At 34.8% G+C, this 18,707-nt stretch overlaps 1 protein-coding gene across 1 annotated transcript; it reads left to right on the top strand.

The window, feature by feature from the left end:
* The first annotated feature begins 4,201 nt into the window (after positions 1-4,201).
* On the top strand, positions 4,202-17,578 carry LOC105252954 (short stature homeobox protein 2). Its single transcript, XM_025406291.1, has 4 exons — positions 4,202-4,370; positions 5,352-5,714; positions 14,868-15,101; positions 16,370-17,578. Exons 1-4 carry the CDS (start codon positions 4,202-4,204, stop codon positions 16,738-16,740), a joined length of 1,137 nt encoding a protein of 378 aa, XP_025262076.1. The 3' UTR covers positions 16,741-17,578.
* The last annotated feature ends 1,129 nt before the right edge of the window (positions 17,579-18,707 follow it).

Raw genomic sequence — 18,707 nt, 5'->3', positions numbered from 1 at the left:
GCTTTTCTTGAATTAATACAATTGCCCCCGGTCGATGAAAATATCCTATTTATTTACATAAGACATAAATATGATAATAATCAGAGAAGCTTTCAGCCGCACGCGTAAAATTGATTTTTATATAATTATTTAATTAGAAATAATATAACATCGCAGAAAGGAAAATATTAGGTTAATATTAATTTACTTTCACACATTATGTTACATATTATACTTTGCAATTTTTTAAATAGAGATTGCCTAATTTCAAGTTTACATCATCATTATTAAAAAAAAATCTCGATCTTGAGTAATGATTAAATAAAAGGTGCTATAATATTGCATAAGAATGTTTTTTTTCTAAATTTCTAGAGATCTATTACTTTTTAAAATGTGATTACTTTAGATCCTCGTGCGAAAATTCATGCGTTCGAGATTTCGCTACGTTCCTGAAGAGATACCATAATCCCACACCCTGTTCGCCGCCAACATAGCGCGTCGTCTACACTTCTCTCTGGCTGGAGAGATCCGAAGGCTCGAACCAACCGGAGGGGCCCAGTAGCGAGCAACCGAATTAAACGATTAGTTAAACTGATTTCGAGTTAGGCGAATGAATAAGTAATCGGATTTCTCGTTAAGGTAATCGCATTGCGCCCTGATTGGCTCCGTCTGCCTGCGTTATAGGCCGCACTCCCGGCATTTTGCCCCTCTTCGTTCCGTCCACCCTTATCCTCGTCCTCATCGATGCTTCTCTCTCTCTCTCTCTCTCTCTCCCTCTCTCTGTCTTTCTCTGTCTTTCTCTTCTTCTCTTCCCCTCTCTCTCTCTTTATTGTTGAGAGGAGAGAGTGTCCCCTCATCTCGTTCGCACGATGTTCTCGCTCGATCTCATTGTCGTTGTCTCATCTTCCGGAAATTGAGAAGCACGAATATTTCGAGTAATATGTGCGCGTGTCGAGACTTTCCCGTTTATATTCCTCGTCATTTGGTTGTTTGATGCTCGTTATCAATTTCGATTATTATATTAGTGTCTTGAAACTTTGATAATTAAATTTTAAATGTGTTTTAATATATCTTAATATTCATTTTTTTTATCGAAAGAAAGCACTTAAGTCTTGTCAAATTTTTATTTTATTTAATCTTTATAACTTTCATTTTTTTATATTACTTCATATATTAATAAAAGTACATTCTCAGGTACATCTCTCATATCGCATTATATAGAATTAAGATGTATAAAATTATATAAAATTAAAATTTTACCCAGTAAATATTATTTGTGCAGTATATAAATTAATGTGGAAAAGTAACAAATAATATAACTCAAATTATCTATATTTCTTTTAAAATTGTAATAAATCATACATATTATTTTGTGACAAAATAAATAAATTATAACAATAATGTAACAGAATATTATTTGCAATATAACATATACGTATCCCTTTGCTCCCTCTACGCGATGAAACTAAACATTAACTTGTATTCAATTTTTTACCATGAAATAGATATAAAACTTACAAAAAACGAGTATTAATATAAGATCTGAAGATCTAATATAAAATCTATTTTTTGTCAGTTTAATTTTTAATACAATCTCAACAAGAGATTTAAAGTATTAAATAGATGATTTGAAATTGAGCGGATAAATGGGAATAGTGTATTTATTTACTGTCTACTTGAAGTAAAAAAATTTAGATTTCTATATAAATTAAATCCCTTTCATAAATTAAATACGTATAATTTTATTTATTTAATATCTATAAATATAACTAATATTTTCTATATGAATCAATTTTATACGAAGTATAAAAACGAGAACATATATATATTATATATTACATTATAAATCTGAAATTACAATTAATCAATAACATACTGGTAATATTTATGTATATTACTAGCGCAACTCCGTTTTTATATAACATTAATAGTGTTTACTGGATATAAAACTACTCTATCGAAAGAGAATTCAAAATTGAAATATGATGCAATATTTTTAAGTTTGAAATTTTCATTCAAACGCGTTCATGTGTTTGTTTGCACTTCTTGAGTAGACTATATCCTTCTCTCTGCCCATCTGTCCGTATCCCGTAAAACGGTCCGACACAACGTGGAGTCCGCTAGCAACCCGAGCAATTACATTTCCCGAATGCAATCCCATTTAAATATTGCCGAGTTTGGCGACGACAAACACGGGGCGCACGTCCCAGGGTCGCATTCACCTGGCGCAAAGAGAAATTTGCGGACCACGACGTCACGCGAAGAGAGGATTAGCTTCTATACATTTGATAAGCGCGAAGCGGATGCAGATTTAGTGATATCGTGAAAGACGAGAGAGCTAACTGTTTCACTTTTGACAGGGTTTTGTGCAACAAACAGAACGTATACTTTATCGAGAGCGATAAATCATGCTCGAGAAATAGAGATCGGCAAGAACGAAATCGAATTTGCGAAATCGAACCGATATACATCATTCTGAGAGTTTACGAGAGTTCTGAAAATTACGCACCACCGAAGAGGAAGACACAGGGAAGATAAAAAAAGAGAGAAAAAGCGCGCGCGAGAGAGAGAATGTGTGATATTGATAAAAGGAGAAGTTTATATTATATATTGAAACAGATATTGAAATGGAAAAATATATAGAAAGTGAAAGAGAGATGGCATATGAGACAAAAAAAATGTATTTGTCGTAAGTAACATGCAAGATCGTTTATCTATGAATCGATAAATCTGTATCGTGATGTTTTCTAAATTTATTTATATTTGAAAATTTTTATATTTTTGTACATATGTGTGCCACACAACAAAAATGAATAATTGACATTTTTATAGAATTACTGTCTCTTCTATGAAATATTATAATATACACAGAATGTGTTATAAAAGAGTGTTTGAAACTTGAAAGAAAGATGGATAAAAAATAATTTTTTTCAATAAATTAAATGAAATATATCTAATCGCCAAAAAACTTCTAAAAAATATATTTAATCGCAAAATTTTATCAAAAAAAGAAAAGAAACAATTTTCAATTTTAATGATAAAGAAAATTTACTTGCATTGATTTATTCAAAAGCAGTCATGTAGTTTCATATATGTAAAGATTCGGGCGAATCATCTATTACACATACGTATATTATCAAAATCAAAGTTTCAATTTCTAGCAAGATTAATTTTTCGATTTATATTGATTAGACTATTTCTGCATAAAATGATGAATATTACTTATTCCTTAAATTTTGAATTCTTTTTCTTAACTCTCTATAAAATATTGATAATTCTATAAAATCATAGTCACTAATTTTTTAAATTAAATTAAAAATTTAATTTTAAATTATGGAATTAATATTATAATTTAAGTTAAATTAAATTTGTTTATTAAACACACACACACACAAACAAACACATATACTGTTTTGTAAATTTTACAAATTCAATATAAATGTGAAAAGGTATTAGTTACATTTAATATACAAAAGTACAAAGTAAACAAGAAATAATTAACAATCTATAAAATTTTATAAATAAATTACATATATAATTACATATGTAATTCCTTATTATGACATTCAAGATAAAAATGACGCGCGTCATAGAAGCTTTTTGCCTCATTTGTGTAAAATATCTATCTTTTTCTAAATCTCGCGTGGAACGATTCGATGACCGATAACAAGGCCGGACAAAAAGGAAAAGCTTCGACCGCGGAAAGCATCGGATTAATTACCCGCGTACCCGCGGCGGCCTCTTTCTGCCTCCGAGTAAATATAGCGGCCCTGGATGGCGGTCGCGCGCAAGAGTGAGAGGGGTAGCTTCGCGCGGAGGAAAGGAGGAGAGGATAGTAGGACGGTCGTCGAACGGTATATCCTATCCCTGGCCAGCGGCGAGGGGCAGCTTCCGCGCGAGCGGCGGGTGGTAAAGCGGGCGCAAATGCTAATGAGCGTCGGTTTGAGGGGAATGCGCGCCAGCCCTCCGGAAGGGGACGGAGGGGCCTCGAGCCCTCGGGAAGGGTGACGAGAAACCAACGACGAGAGGCAAACTCGGGGCGTTTCCATCACGCCCATCCGTGGCGCGGATTGGTTGGCGACCGAATGGCGCCCTGGGCGACGCGTGGCGACCGACGTCGACGCGTCCCCCGGCGACGGTTCTCTCCCGCGACGGCGGCGGCGAGTGCCGTCGGTACCGAGGCGCGACGTCGCGCGCGAGAGTCGCCCCGATAACCGTGAGGATGGAGCAGCTTGCCCAGTTCGTCTCCAAGAGCTTCGACAACGCGGCGGCCGCGGCGGCGGCGAGCGTCGAGGCCGCCGCCGCCGGCTGCAGGTCGGCCGCCGGCGGCAGGATCACGCTCAGTGTCGCGCATCTCATCGGCGATCACGCTGCGGATGACGATGATCGGCGTAGGTGCAAGTTTTTTTTTCTCCGATACACCCCGTGACGTTCACATGTGCCGATTGAAGCGATCAGAAATTAGCCCCGGCGAAGCCGAAGCGATTTTCTAGTCAGTGCGCGCGTTCTTTTCTGTAGGATCTTTTTTAGTAGTTTTTTTATAGATCACGATATCTATTTATACAGATTTGATATCGTGTATAAGTCAAGAGGGAGTTTGTTGCGCGAGTCTGAGATCGATTCGTATGTGTATGTGCGAGTTTATCAGTGATTAGGATCAGCAATGCAGAATGGAGTGTATGTATCGATCTAGAGGGATTCATCTAGAAAAAAAGATTGATTGTGAAAGTTATGTAAAATCCTTGTGTCTTGAACAATATTCAGAATTGTTTAGATTTTTTAATCACGTTGAATAAAAGATATAAACGTTGAATTAAAGGGAAATTAATTGCAGATATTAAAGATGCCGAAGCTCCTTTTATAAATAATAATCTTTTATAAATATTTTTCTTCTTTCATATTCTTTCTTCTTTTATTTCTTACAAGTAATATATTAAGATTATTATTTATAAAAGAAGAAAAAATTTCTTAGAAATTCTTTCTTCTTTTATAAAATAATAATCTGCATTTTTTTAGTTTATAATCGTTATCTTTTACTTTTAAATAATTTTATTACATATTTCCTTTCACGATGCTATTTATTTTATGTTATTGTGTATTTTATATGTTTTATATGCATATATTCTTTACTGAGAAGATCTCTCTTGGAACATAATGGGCACTGTCAATTTTTAATTCAAACTTTTTCTTTATTACAATACAATTTACACTTTCTATCATTGTATATATTTGATTATTATGCCAATAAAAGTTGTATCCGTTAATGCTCGCTACTTTGAAAACTGCAATTCACTTACGAATCGATTTATCGCCGAGGCGATCCTCGTCACGATCAAGATGGTCCCAGGCCAATACAAGTAAAACTTGTTTAGATGAAAGCGCGCAGGAGGTCGGTATCGTCGAGACGAGCGGAAGTGTCGAGGAGCCGCCGTCGCCGGAAGGCCGACTACAACCGGAGGATCTGTCTGTCACGGCCAAGATCAAGGACATCCGGGACACCGCGGAGAGCCTGCCGCCTTTGAAGACTCCCGAGCTGAAGCTGTCAGTTCGCAAACTTCTCGGATGCACCCCCTCGCCGCCGCCCATATCGAGGGATCGATCGCCCAGTCCGGAAAACTGCGTCGAATTGAAAAGTCAAAGCTCGAGTGACGGCAAAACGACTGCATCTTCTAACGATCAGGCCAAAATATCCTCCCAAGTTACAAGGTCGAGCGGTCAAGAGGACCTTACCAAAGGTAAGAAGTAATAATCTTTTAATAATCATTACGATGTAGAAAGTATATTTATTTGTTGAAATATGACGTTACAAAGTTTTGATGATATTATATTATTTTTATTATATTATTTTTATTTAGTGTGTGTATATAATATCTATTTATTTAGTATAACATTATCAAAACTTGACATTTGTCATGGTATCACTTAAAAATATTATATTAAATTAAAGCTATTGTTGATCTTATGGATTAATCATCGTAATTAATCATCGATAATTTTCTTGGAAAAAATTATGATCACACATATAATAAATTATGAATCAAAGTTATATAATTAAATTAAAAATGAATGCTTATAAACTGCAAGGTAAAGTGGATAAATTAGAAAAGAATAGGGTTTTGCGAAAAATATTAAATCCAATATTATATGAAAATTCACACAATTGTTGAAGAGGATTCGAATTAAATAGTTGAATGTAATATGAAAAAATGCAAATATATATCCATAGACATTTACATAAAATTATGTGTATGTACGAGATAAAAAATGCAGAAAATAATCTCTATCCGTTTCCAACTGAAAATTTGTCTCAGACTTTTATCGTGTTCCATACCCTGCCCTGGCCCAATGTATGACGGTGTCAGCTTTGATTTTGGCAGATCGACATTCTTTAGGATTAGACCGTTTGCGATTGCCGCGCGAACGAGTGCAGGAACGAGAGAAGGTCAGGTCAGGGAGCTCCCTCCTCTTCGGCGTCGGCATCGAAGTCGCGGTAGGTCGGAGGGATCCGGTCTTCGTTTATAATTCAGGCCGTCGTCCAATAAAGCTCACAAGTGATATAGCTGACCGTTCGCAACGTAATGATCGGCGACCCGATCGGCGATTTCGCTCACGAGCCGAGTCATCTTCGATAAAACGCTCGCTCGGCCGAGCAGTACTGAAAGATGAAATTACGTCGAGTCCCTCTTGCTGCTCGCCCTCGGACGGATATAAAGCGGACACCAACGGTCATATAAAAAACACTCGTAGAAATTAATGCACATCAAAAACTTGTTAATGCACATCAAAAAATTGTTAATTAAATAGATTGAAATATTAAAATATTTTTTTATTTTAAAAAATATAGGATGTCTAAATGGAGTATCTACTCTCTGGAAAAACATGGAAAATGTGGAATTCTCAGAGATTTTTTTTCGTACCTGGAAAAATTGAGAAATCTTATGGAATTTTGAAACTCGGGAAATTTTTTTGATATTTCTCAAGAAAATTTTTCTCTTTGATAATCTTGCTTTTACTTTTGCAAGCAGTCAATAATTTATTAATTACATGTTTATTATAACTATATATCTCTCTTTATTTAAATTCATTATTTCAACAAAATATTGATTATTGAACATTCTTTATTGTAATTTTTAGTAGTAAACAACTGAAAATACTATGCAAGTGAAAAGTTTTCAACAATTTGCCGGCAAGTTATTAATTACATGTTTAAAATTCATTATAAATATATATATCTATCTTTATTTAAATTCATTATTTCAACACAATATTGAATATTGAACAATATACATTTTTATTATAATTTTTAGTAGTAAACGAAAAGCTTTTATTCTAGAAAAGCTGTTTAGTTGTTTTTCAGTACATTTGCAAATAGTACTTAAAATTTAAGTAGTTCTACGTTTTTTCTTCGTATAAGTAAACAAACATTTAATAACGCAAGTAATAATAAAATTTTTTTTTAAATTGCACTCCAAAAAATCTTTCAAATATTCTCTTTATCTAGAATTTTGAAAAAAATATCAAGAAAAAATCAAGGAATTATTTACAAGACTTGAATAGACATACACCCTGCTAAATAACCATTCTTTATTTTCAAGATGGAAGAAATTTATCAAACTTATGTTCCTCGATTGAAAGAAAACAAACACATATATTAATCAACTATTACAATATCAACATCTCTGACGTCTTTCCCATTAAATCATTATAATTCATCTCTTAATATAAGGGATTGAAACATTTTATCTGTCTAATCTAATAGATCTGATCTGATAATCATCCGATTATGCCCTAATAATGCCATTTCTTCTACCTGAATTCATTTACGTAAAAAACAAATTTGCCTGCAAAAGTTAAGCCTGCACTGAGGAGACCGGTCAGTCACCATGGGGTAATCTTAGCTTATACCTGGTGTGCGGCGAAACTATCGCCGCGGGCAACGATTGAAACGGGAAACGAACGAAGCGAAAAACGAGATCGAAGCGACGGCGATCGCGTTATAAAAAGCGTGCAACGTTGAAGTAACGCCACGCACACTTCCCCGCGCTATAACTTCGGCCGTCGAGTGCGCGGCGCCATGAATTTATGGTTTAATATGCGGCCCGCCGCGTTAGCTGTGTGTACGCCCCCTAAACGGGGGGAAGAAAAAGAGAGAGAGAGAGAGAGAGAGAGAGAGAGAGAAAGAGAGAGAGAGAGAGAGACGGCTGCTGCAGCAACTCGCCTATCTCTCGAGGGCCCATAACTTTTTCCGATTAAGCGCAAATCAAAAAGCAATCTGCCCGACTCGGTCTGCAGCGGCCGCGAAAGTAAAATCGTAAATATCCGCGAGAAGCTTCTCTCCGTTGGAGACTTTGGGTATCGAAAAGAGCTTGGGTATCGAGTAATAGATATTAATGCACACCTTGCGGAGCCGTTGATGGTCCCTGTCCTTTCATCGTGTTAATTCGTTATATCCCAGTAAACACAAAGTAATAGTAATATAACATCAATGTTATATTACTGTTACTTTGTGTTTACTGGGATCGTCGTATTTTGTACACTCGAAAAATGCAACAATTTCCAAATGCGAGAAATTAAGAGAAGATATATGATTATATATGACATACATTGAGATATCGCTTTATACTTTGCACTTAATCAATTTAAATGACAGAGATGGAATTTATATGTAAACTATTAGTGAAATTTAGAAGGAAATTTTTTCAATGTTTAGTCTATCTATGTTAAGACGAATTAATTATACCTGTTATAAAATTTGATCGTAAAAAATTTGATTGTTTCTTTCAAAAATCGTTCTAGCTGTAGGAATTCGTATTTATCCAATGCAGTGATTAATGTTTGTCAATGAAATCTAAATTTGTCAGAAAGCATTACTAGAATTTACTTCTATAAAAATTCTACAGGTTACAATATTCTAGCAGATATAGAAAATAAATTTTTATGATACTTAGAAATCTGCTTACATCAGCAAAATATTTTTTTGTGTATATTATACACAGATACTGTGCAAAGGTTGCATTGTTTCATAAGAGTCAACATCTGTTATAATATTATTTATTTTTTTATGATTTGAAAGGAATTGGCAAGAATTTAGACTGATAATATATCAATCAATCAATTCTATTCCAATAGAAAATATATATAGCTGTCCACGACTAGACATGTCTGACTATACATTTACCTGATTCACTGACATTGACAGCAGTAAAGAGATATAAATTTTGCAAAATTACTAAAATTAGAGAATATTAGGCAATAATAAGAGAAAATACTTAATATACCTCTTTCTCTCTCTTTTTACTTAAGTTGCACAAGATTCAAGACAAGATAATAGTCGTAAAAATATTAGTATTGGGAAAATCATCAATTACATCTTGTTTTGACCTTCGGTGAATCTTTATAGTGAAAATTTGTTTTATATTATGTTTCATCTCGATTTTATTAATAATTTTGATTTAATATTGAACGATATTGTTTAAAATAATTTTATTTAACATAATTTTTATAATTTAAGATAATTACTATTTATGTCATTCATTTATTATTCAAAATATTGTATATATACATATAATATTATATATTATAAATAAATATATATGTATATATATATATATATATATATATACATATATATTTATTTATTTATTTATATATTTACGAAAAGATAGTATACAATACAATACTAGAAACGTTCACACATATGTAATCAAAAAATCATGTATATGTGCTATAAATAAAATTTTGCATAGCTAAATAATTGTATAAAATTTTATATTGTTTATTTTATTTAATAATTTTTTTCTAAATTTGTTAATATAAGTCATTTTATTTATTAAATAGAATTTTTCTAATTCAAATAATATATAATTGTTTCCTATCTAATTTGTAAATACATATTTTAGTTTTGTTTAAAAATCAATAATCTTGACAAGATCATCATAATAATATCTTGACAATATTTTAATCTTATTATTTTGATAACTAATTAAATAAATCTTGTCTTAATCTATTCTTGAATTTCGAGACAAGACAATATCAAGAATAATAATTAATAGTGATGGAGCGTTCCTCTATTAATATTAATTCGCAAACATTAATAAAATAACACAGATAACAATTTCGCAAATAGCTCTTTTCGCATCATGTACACTCTTACGGACCTTGCAGTTTTCTGAAACGAGCACTTCCAGCGATGCGATACTCCAAAACACATTTTGTGCCCCTTCCGACGATTTAACGCGACGTTCGCGCCCATCGGTCTTCAGTCGCGCGTGTTTTTCCGCGTTTGCCGTAAGTGTTGGTGCTTGACCGCCGGTCAAAGGCCCATGCGCTCGTACGTATATTTATGGCACTTGGGGCGCGAGTTTCCTAAAGTATGATAGCGAGGGGTGCACGGCCGCTACTTTACGAAAAATGAGAGAGCGCCCTTTCGCGTATTTACGTCTCTCGCCAAACGCCTCCTCTCGATCCGATAATATAAAAATATACATAATAAAAAATATACATATATATATGCGTGTATGTGTGTGTATATAGCTGTAAAATATATATTTGCATAAGTATAAAATTGCTGCGGGGCAAAAATATTAAGACGCGAAGGGCATTTTGCGAAAATAATACAATTAGATCAATTATAATTCGCAGTGTATGACCAAATGTTAATTTAAATTTGGTAATTAAATTGGTAATTAAATAATAATAATAAATTAATTAAGATGAAAAAGATATAATTAATTTAAAAACATATAGCAGTTTATATATATATATATATATATATATATATATATATATATATATATTGCAAATGTCGAGGGATTACCCAGATTTGGAAAGAATTATGCGATAAACGGTTAAACTGCGAGGGGTACAACCGGCACGCGAGCCACTTTGCTTCATTAAGCGATAAGTGATTGCAGATCTAAAAGCCTCCCTCCTGCTTCTTGCGTATTCATGGGACCGTACGCCATATGTAGCGACTACGATACTTGGGATACGACGACGCTTTTATACGTCTAATGGCCGCGGTATCTCGGCTCGTTTTGGAGGGAGAAAAATAGTATAGCCAAGGTGGTGGTCGGTCCGAGGGTGGCTTAACTGGATCAGGCCAAGAGGGCAGCGCTCTTAGTAATCGAATTAGTGACCCCTCGCGTCCGAGTGTGATTGCTTTGGGTTTTCCAGCAGGGTTCTGCGCTATCTGTCTCCCTCTTCGCCGTAGAATCTCTCTCGCTGTCTTGATCTCCGCGAAGTATCGGTTAACATTTGGCAGTTACGATTTTGCACCTCGGATCGAGACGTTCGAGATGTATTCGACGGATGAGGGAATTTAAGAAAAAATGTGTTATTTTGAATTTGGAAAACGTGAAGAATGAAGAAATGTTAATTGCCGAAATTAATATATATCACTTGTTTTATTAATCAAATAATAACTTTAATAAATTTAATATGTAATAATAATAATTATTATTATTATTCTTTTATTATTTATTATTGCAACATATAATTAAAATAAAATAGTCCGCTATATCTCTTCGAGTCTATCAAAAGGCAACATTTTAGAAAATGACGAAAGAATGAAGAATAAAGCGGAGATTTTCTCCCTCACGGGAATAAACGACTGACACATTCGAGTTAACGACTGCGACAAGGCGCGTATGCGTTGCTCCCTCGTGGGTTATGCTAACGCGATCGCGAAAGGGGGGCGCCGAAAACCGCGCGAGTTATTTTGGAGCAGAAAGGAGAAAGGGGAGGGGAGGGGAAGCGGTTTTAAACCGCCGTTGTACATATGGATGTGGGCTGCTCGTACCCTGCCTCAGATTGGATTACGCGGATACGCGTTAATTGATTAAAACGGGGCCGCGTACGCAATGCCGCATGGCGATCGCGCCGGCGCGTAAACGCATCCGGATAGACTGCGTAAAGCGCTCCGTATTTTTCGTTTTTTTTTTTTTCGGAAAAATCGTATCGTTGTTCAAATAATCAAACAGTAACGAAAAACGATATCGCAGGAGTTTATTCTGTGATGAAAAACAATAAGGGGCCGCTCTTCGATGTATCCTCGCTTATGCCTTTTCTTGTTTATTTTCCTTTAATAATAAATAAAATATAAATACAATATATATTTTTGAATTCTTAATATATTATAAAAATGATTAATATTGTAAAGAAAAATAGAATATTGTGAATTTATTATAGATATTATAACGATTACAATAACGATTATGATAACGATACAGAAAAAAAGGACATTCTTGTTTGAAAAATATATTTAGTTTTAACATGAAAATTTTGAAATGAAATTATATTGCGTTAATTAAGGAAAATATATATTGCTTGTATAATTGCTTACTAATTGCTTGAATGAAGCCATTTTATATAGTTCAATCAAGAAATATATATTCTTATCATTTAAGATTTAATTTTCTTGAATGGAAAAGAAACAATGTTAGATAGAAAATAACATTTTTAAATCAAAGATTATAATTTTCTGAAAGTAGAATCAAATAATTATGTATTCTTGAGGTGACAATTACAATATTAAAATAAAACTAATATTGTTGAAATTTAAAATTATTAAATTCTTCTAAGAAGATTATAAATTGTTGCGTATATACAAAACAATAAACGCGTTAGTTTAAATATATAAGTTTTGATTTGACACTTTTTTTCTGTGTATAACGACTTACAGATCATTATTTGATCCGTTTGTTTTATTTATTTCCTATCATTAATAATGAAAATGTCGATATAATAATTTAACTTTTAGCTTTTGCAAATTTTATAAAAATTATGAAAATAAAAAGTATAAAAAATACTCATGTGCATATAATACCGATTCAAAAGTATATTGCAAGTAATATATCATTTACAAAAACTAAAAAGTGTATCGTTATTTTAATAAACAAAAAAAAAATATATATATATATATATATTATTATTATACATATTATTAACATAAATATATTTATTACTGTTATTTTATGATTTAATATCGTAAAAATTAAGTTATAACAAATAATAATATTGTAGAAATATTAAATTGTTGATTCTTCAAGATAGCTTTTCCAGGCTTCTCAACCGAATCTTAGTTCAATAGAATTGGAACTTAATAGAAATATCCGAAAAATGAGATCTATTAATCAAAACAACTCTTTAGAAACATACTGGAATATCAGTAATAAAAACTTAAAAAAAATATTCGAAAAATAGTCGAAAATGTCAAGATTATAAGTATTGAAAGTGAAAGAAAAAAATTTAATATTTCCATTATTATTGGTTACAATTTTTAATTTGAATTATTATAACGTAACAATAATAAAATATAATTTAATAACTTAATTAATATATATTTTTATTCATTAAAACAACAAATTTTCTCTGCTTTTATAAGTGATGCAATACTTTTGACCGGTGCCGTATATAAAGGATATTTAAATCAGCAAAAACTAGGATAACTATCTTGAAAGAAGGACGAGAAGATGCGAAAAACTTTCTTGGCACGTCGTATTAGAGCGGCCGCAAGCATCGCCGCGAGTTAGAGAGACGCTCTCGGATAATTAACGGCCATACGATTTAATTAATGGTCGCTTAATGTAAAGTAACTACGGTACTACGGCTCTTCGAGGTGTTGCCGACGTAAAAGAGGCGAGGAAGCCCGGACGAGGAGGAAGAGAAGAGGTGGATTAAGTGTCTTGCGTAAGAGCCCTTGACGAAGGGGATGTGATTTATATAATTTAGCAAAGTAGTGAGCTACGTAGTCTTATACCGGGTCGTTAGTCATCCCCACCCCCTTCGCTAGACGAGGAAGGAGGGAGGGCGAAAACTCGTACTCTCACCTTAATCACCCTCCACCTCCGCCTTTCTACATCTGTCCGAGGGAATCTTCCGCGCGAGGATGCTCTCGATGTAATACCACGCGATTAACACGCTCTCGTGTATAAACAGTTCACCGTATATGAATATAAAAATCTGTTTACGCCCGTAGCTTTATGGTTCTCCGGTTGGTGTTGGTGAGAAAAATAACTTTCGCGTCGTTGCATCTCTCCTCGGGAGATGCGGGATACGTTTGTCTAATGTCATCCAATTAGAGACCGTATCCGGCGTCTCGATTTGAATAAGATTCTCATGAGGTGGCGAGATATATGTTGATGGCCCGCGTCCAGACCGGAAGAAATGGTCTGTGAACGACTTGGCGGAGATCAATTTGATAGCACGTCGCTCTCCGCTCGTCGTCCCCGCGAATTAATCATCTCGCGACGAAAACCACCCCTTCTCTCTTCCCTTTTCCCGCTTCACGTTTCCGATGATGATTCACGACACTCGGATTTCTACTCTCGGCAAGAGAAGTTTCCCCAGCAAACACCAACATTTAAAAAACAGCAAACATAACATTTATATAATTAATTTAAAAGCGGTTGTAAGATATAAATCAAAAATTAAAAATAAATAGGCAGTAAACCACAGCGTACAGATAACAGTGACGCAAAGAACAAAAAAAGATGACAACGAATAAATTTGAAATTAAAAATATATATATTAATACAAAAATTGTCCTTTAATATATATATTTTTAATTTCAAATTTATTCGTTGTCATCTTTTTTTGTTCTTTGCGTCATTGTTATCTGTACGCTGTGGTTTATTGCCTATTTATTTTTAATTTTTGATTTATATAATTGTTTGTTACATGTTATGTAATAGTTATATTATTGAGTGGGAAATTATAACTAATAGTTATATAACTGTTATTTGGTATTTACTGGGTCCGACTAACGAAAATATATGATATCATGTTTAATTATAATAAGAGGGATAAGGAGAGATATTTATTGTTTTTTTCTTAGCTTTAACTTTGTGTATTTTTTCACGCTTGCTCGCTAACAGTTAATTTTCTAGGCTCCAATTGTCGGAACAACGGAAACGGCAACGGCAAGCAGAGGAGATCGCGAACAAACTTTACCATCGAGCAACTGGCCGAGCTTGAGAGACTCTTCGATGAAACGCACTATCCCGACGCGTTCATGAGAGAGGAACTGAGTCAGCGACTTGGTCTCAGCGAGGCAAGGGTCCAAGTCTGGTTTCAGAATCGACGTGCAAAGTGCCGCAAACACGAAAGCCAGTTGCACAAAGGTAAACTAAATTTTGTTACAAACAAAAATTTATTTTTTTTTATTCCTGCGAATTAAATTCATCTACATCTATATATTCCTAGATTAACATATATTCTAATCGAAGAAACATGTAAAAAAGTAATCGTAATATTATGATTTAGAAAAATTAACACGATGTTTACTCCCCAAAAAAAACATATAACAAAATCTAGTTGGAAAAATTAGAAAATTCTTGTGAAATTTTTAAAATGATTTATTAATAATTTTGTTCTTATGATATAAATAATAAGCAACCCATTGATAAGTCAAATTGTAAATTATGTGTGTTTAAAATATACTATAAATATATATCTGTCTCTATATATTTAGGATGTTTTAAACACACAATTCACAAGCTAAGGATGATTCTGTGTTTTTCTTTTGTACAAATGAAAAGGATTTTAGAAAATGCATGCAATAAAGAATTCTATTTTAAAAAATTGCATCAAACAATCTTTAAATTACTATCTTTATACGAAATTTTTCTTAAACTGTTTTTTAATAATTTTGTTCTTATAATATAAATAATAAGCAACTCACTGATAGGTCAAATTGTAAATTATGTGTGTTTAAAACATACTATAAATATATATCTATTTATATATTTAGGATGTTTTAAATACACAATTCACAAACTAAGGGTGGTTCTGTGTTTTTCTTTTGTACAAATGAAAAGGATTTTAGAAAATGCATGCAATAAAGAATTCTATTTTAAAAAATTGCACTAAACAATCTTTAAAATACTATCTTTACGCGAAATTTTTTAAAAATGTTTTTTGATAATTTTGTTCTTATGTTATAAATAATAAGCAACCATTGATAAGTCAAATTGTAAATTATGTGTTTAAAATATACTATAAATATATATCTGTCTCTATATATTTAGTCTCTATATATTTAGGATGTTTTAAACACACAATTCACAAGCTAAGGATGGTTCTGTGTTTTTTTTTTTTGTACAAATGAAAAGGATTTTAGAAAATACAATAAAAAATCCTATTAAAAAATTACACTAAACAATCTTTAAAATATCTTTACCCAAAATTTCGAATAAAAACACTTGGACCCTTTTCTAGATGGAAATTTTTTACAAGATTTAAGTAGACTTGATTAAATTTGAAATTAAACGGAGAAATGTCAATTTTATCAGCCTGTGGATTCAGCACTCATCAATATTGAAGGCAGAATCAATCGGGAAAAATTCTCCCTCTCTCAGATGAGATTCTCGAAACTGAAATCTTCCCGTAGGCGTCGCCGGGAGCATGGTGCTGGCACCGCGAAGCCCGCCGACGACGTTGGAGCCGTGCCGGGTCGCACCGTATCTGCCGGCGCTCAGGTTGCACCCTCCGCCGATGCAGGGCACAGGTGCTGCGAGTGTCACGGTGGGCTCGGCCTTCGACCCGGCGGTCTTGCACTACGCAGCGGCCGGCGGCCTCTTTTGCCTGCCACCGCCGCCGCCGCCACCCTCGGCACCGTCGGCCGGTCATCCCCCTCATCCGTTGAGCCTGGCGGCGTCGCTGGCCGCCGCCGCGGCCCGCTCCAAGAACAGCAGCATCGCGGACTTGAGGCTGAAAGCGAGGCGGCACCAGGAGGCCTTAGGGCTCGACAGGCCCGCGTAAGGTAGGCCGCATCGCGGGATGGGTACGTCTCGGACGAAGAGGACTCAACGGGGATGAAGAGGTGTGCGCGATGGTAAGTATGCTCTCCGAAGAGGGTTCCAAGGATTCGTCGAGGTACGATCTAGAAGAAAGGATGGGGAATAAACTATAATCGCGGTGAGCTCAAAATTCTGATGCCGTAAAGAAGAATACGTACCCTAAGTTGTCGTCGTTGGTTTGTTCAGATCTCTAAGGGCGAAGATAAGTCTGTGCGACTCTTGTAAATTTTCATACACATCATTCAGCGATCTTACTTGCGTCCCTTTTATCTGTTTAAGTTCGATGCTAAGAAGTATGCCTAGCAACTTGAAATCCCAAATTGCATGTGTCATTGTTATCCCAGGCGGAAGTTCACCCGTGTTTGGAATGTTAAAAGACAACATACGTGTATCCCTTCATCCGCGACGTGCCGAAGCGTCTGAGAAGTACAAAGAGGACACTCAACCCAGTATGTATAAAATAAAAGACGCGACGGGAAACGTGTAACATAATGTATACAGGATCGGGGCTCTTGCTTTGTACCCCGATCAATGTGCTCCGAGTCGTAGAACTGTGATGCAAAACCGCGATCGGAGACTTAATCAGCGACATAATTTACATAATCGACAACGACATTAAAGAGGTGACATTAATGAGTGCTTTCCATTGGGTGACACAAGTCGACACAGGCGTCACTCTCTCTTTGTTATTCACTGATTGGAAAAAGAAATGATTTGCGTCGTTAAATGGAAAGCACCCATTTTACAGTGTATTGTCACCTATTCTCGAAGCAGCTCTCTCCTCAGACAAGCGGGTGGCAGTTCGGAGCTAAGATTAATAAGTACGCTCATGTGCTTCCAGTCCCGAAGAAAATTTCATCAGAATGACGTATTTGTTAAGAGAGGAATTTAAGGAAATATCAAGATACAATGGGTCCTATATCTAGAAGTACATTCATCAACGAACGCAGCTTTCTCGATCGAGCTGATTTAAGAAACGACAAGATCGCATCAAGATCGTTATTTCGGTTCTCGCCGACGACATTAGTCCACGAGGGAGAAGCCCAAGACGCGCCAGGATCGCTGACCAACCGCGAAAGGGAATTATAGATCGCCGCGTCCTGGCAGCGATGTGCAAGACGTAACTCTCCCGTAGATGATTCACGGGTGGGTGGACGGACGACTTCCTCGCATTCGTCGCCGGCGACGCGAACGAGGGACGGCGGGCATCGCCGGGTCGGGGCGCTAATGCAATAACGCGTGGCTACGCGGATAAATCAAGCCAGGCCGAGAACCGGCTCCGGGAGAGAGATAGAGAGAGTAGCCGCGTAATCGCGTTACCCCGGGGTCGTCCCCGGGGCGCCGTTATTGTCTCTCCCCCTCCCACCCTCGAAAACGAGGTGCACCAAAAAGCGCGCGTGTTCCTCGAGTCTCTGGTAATTCGTCCAACCCATTTCCACGCAAATTGCGCTCGCTCGTGTCTTATTTTACGGAGCGATTCATGTATCGTTGTTGCATTTTCGATTACTTGTTGGCTCCCGCTAAACGTATTAAATTTTAATATGCTTGTGGGTGTAGCAGAATATTTGTGTGCGATACAAATATTATTTTAATTTACTTTAATCTAATTTATTTCAATTTGATAAAAATATTTTATCAAATAGAGGTATAAGACGCGAAATATAAAAAAACGAAAAATAAAAAAAAAATAACAAATTAGTTTCAATAGCAATACGAGTCAAATATTATAATATAAAAATATTTTATTTTGGTAATTTATATATTTATATTTATATATTTATATTTATATATTTTTAAAAATCTACATGTTTTAAAAAACTTTATATTTGAGATGGAACTTTATGCAAAGATAAGAGCTTTCTTGCGACGTGTGTTATATCCTAAGATATCAGTATTTATCGTATTCGAAATATAATAATGTTATTAAAA

This window comes from Camponotus floridanus, unplaced genomic scaffold, assembly GCF_003227725.1.
Source record: "Camponotus floridanus strain SB8 unplaced genomic scaffold, Cflo_v7.5 scaffold14, whole genome shotgun sequence".
Classification (NCBI taxonomy): domain Eukaryota; kingdom Metazoa; phylum Arthropoda; class Insecta; order Hymenoptera; family Formicidae; genus Camponotus; species Camponotus floridanus.
Note: the sequence above shows the minus strand (reverse complement) of the source record. Positions and strands in the feature narration are given on the sequence as shown.

Bases quoted from the DNA above. Each gene is read 5' to 3' on its own strand.
- LOC105252954 (XM_025406291.1), top strand. From the start codon at position 4,202: ATGGAGCAGCTTGCCCAGTTCGTCTCCAAGAGCTTCGACAACGCGGCG. The intron at 4,371-5,351 runs GTAGGTGCAAGT...AAACTTGTTTAG, and splicing joins TGCGGATGACGATGATCGGC to ATGAAAGCGCGCAGGAGGTC. The intron at 15,102-16,369 runs GTAAACTAAATT...ATCTTCCCGTAG, and splicing joins CGAAAGCCAGTTGCACAAAG to GCGTCGCCGGGAGCATGGTG.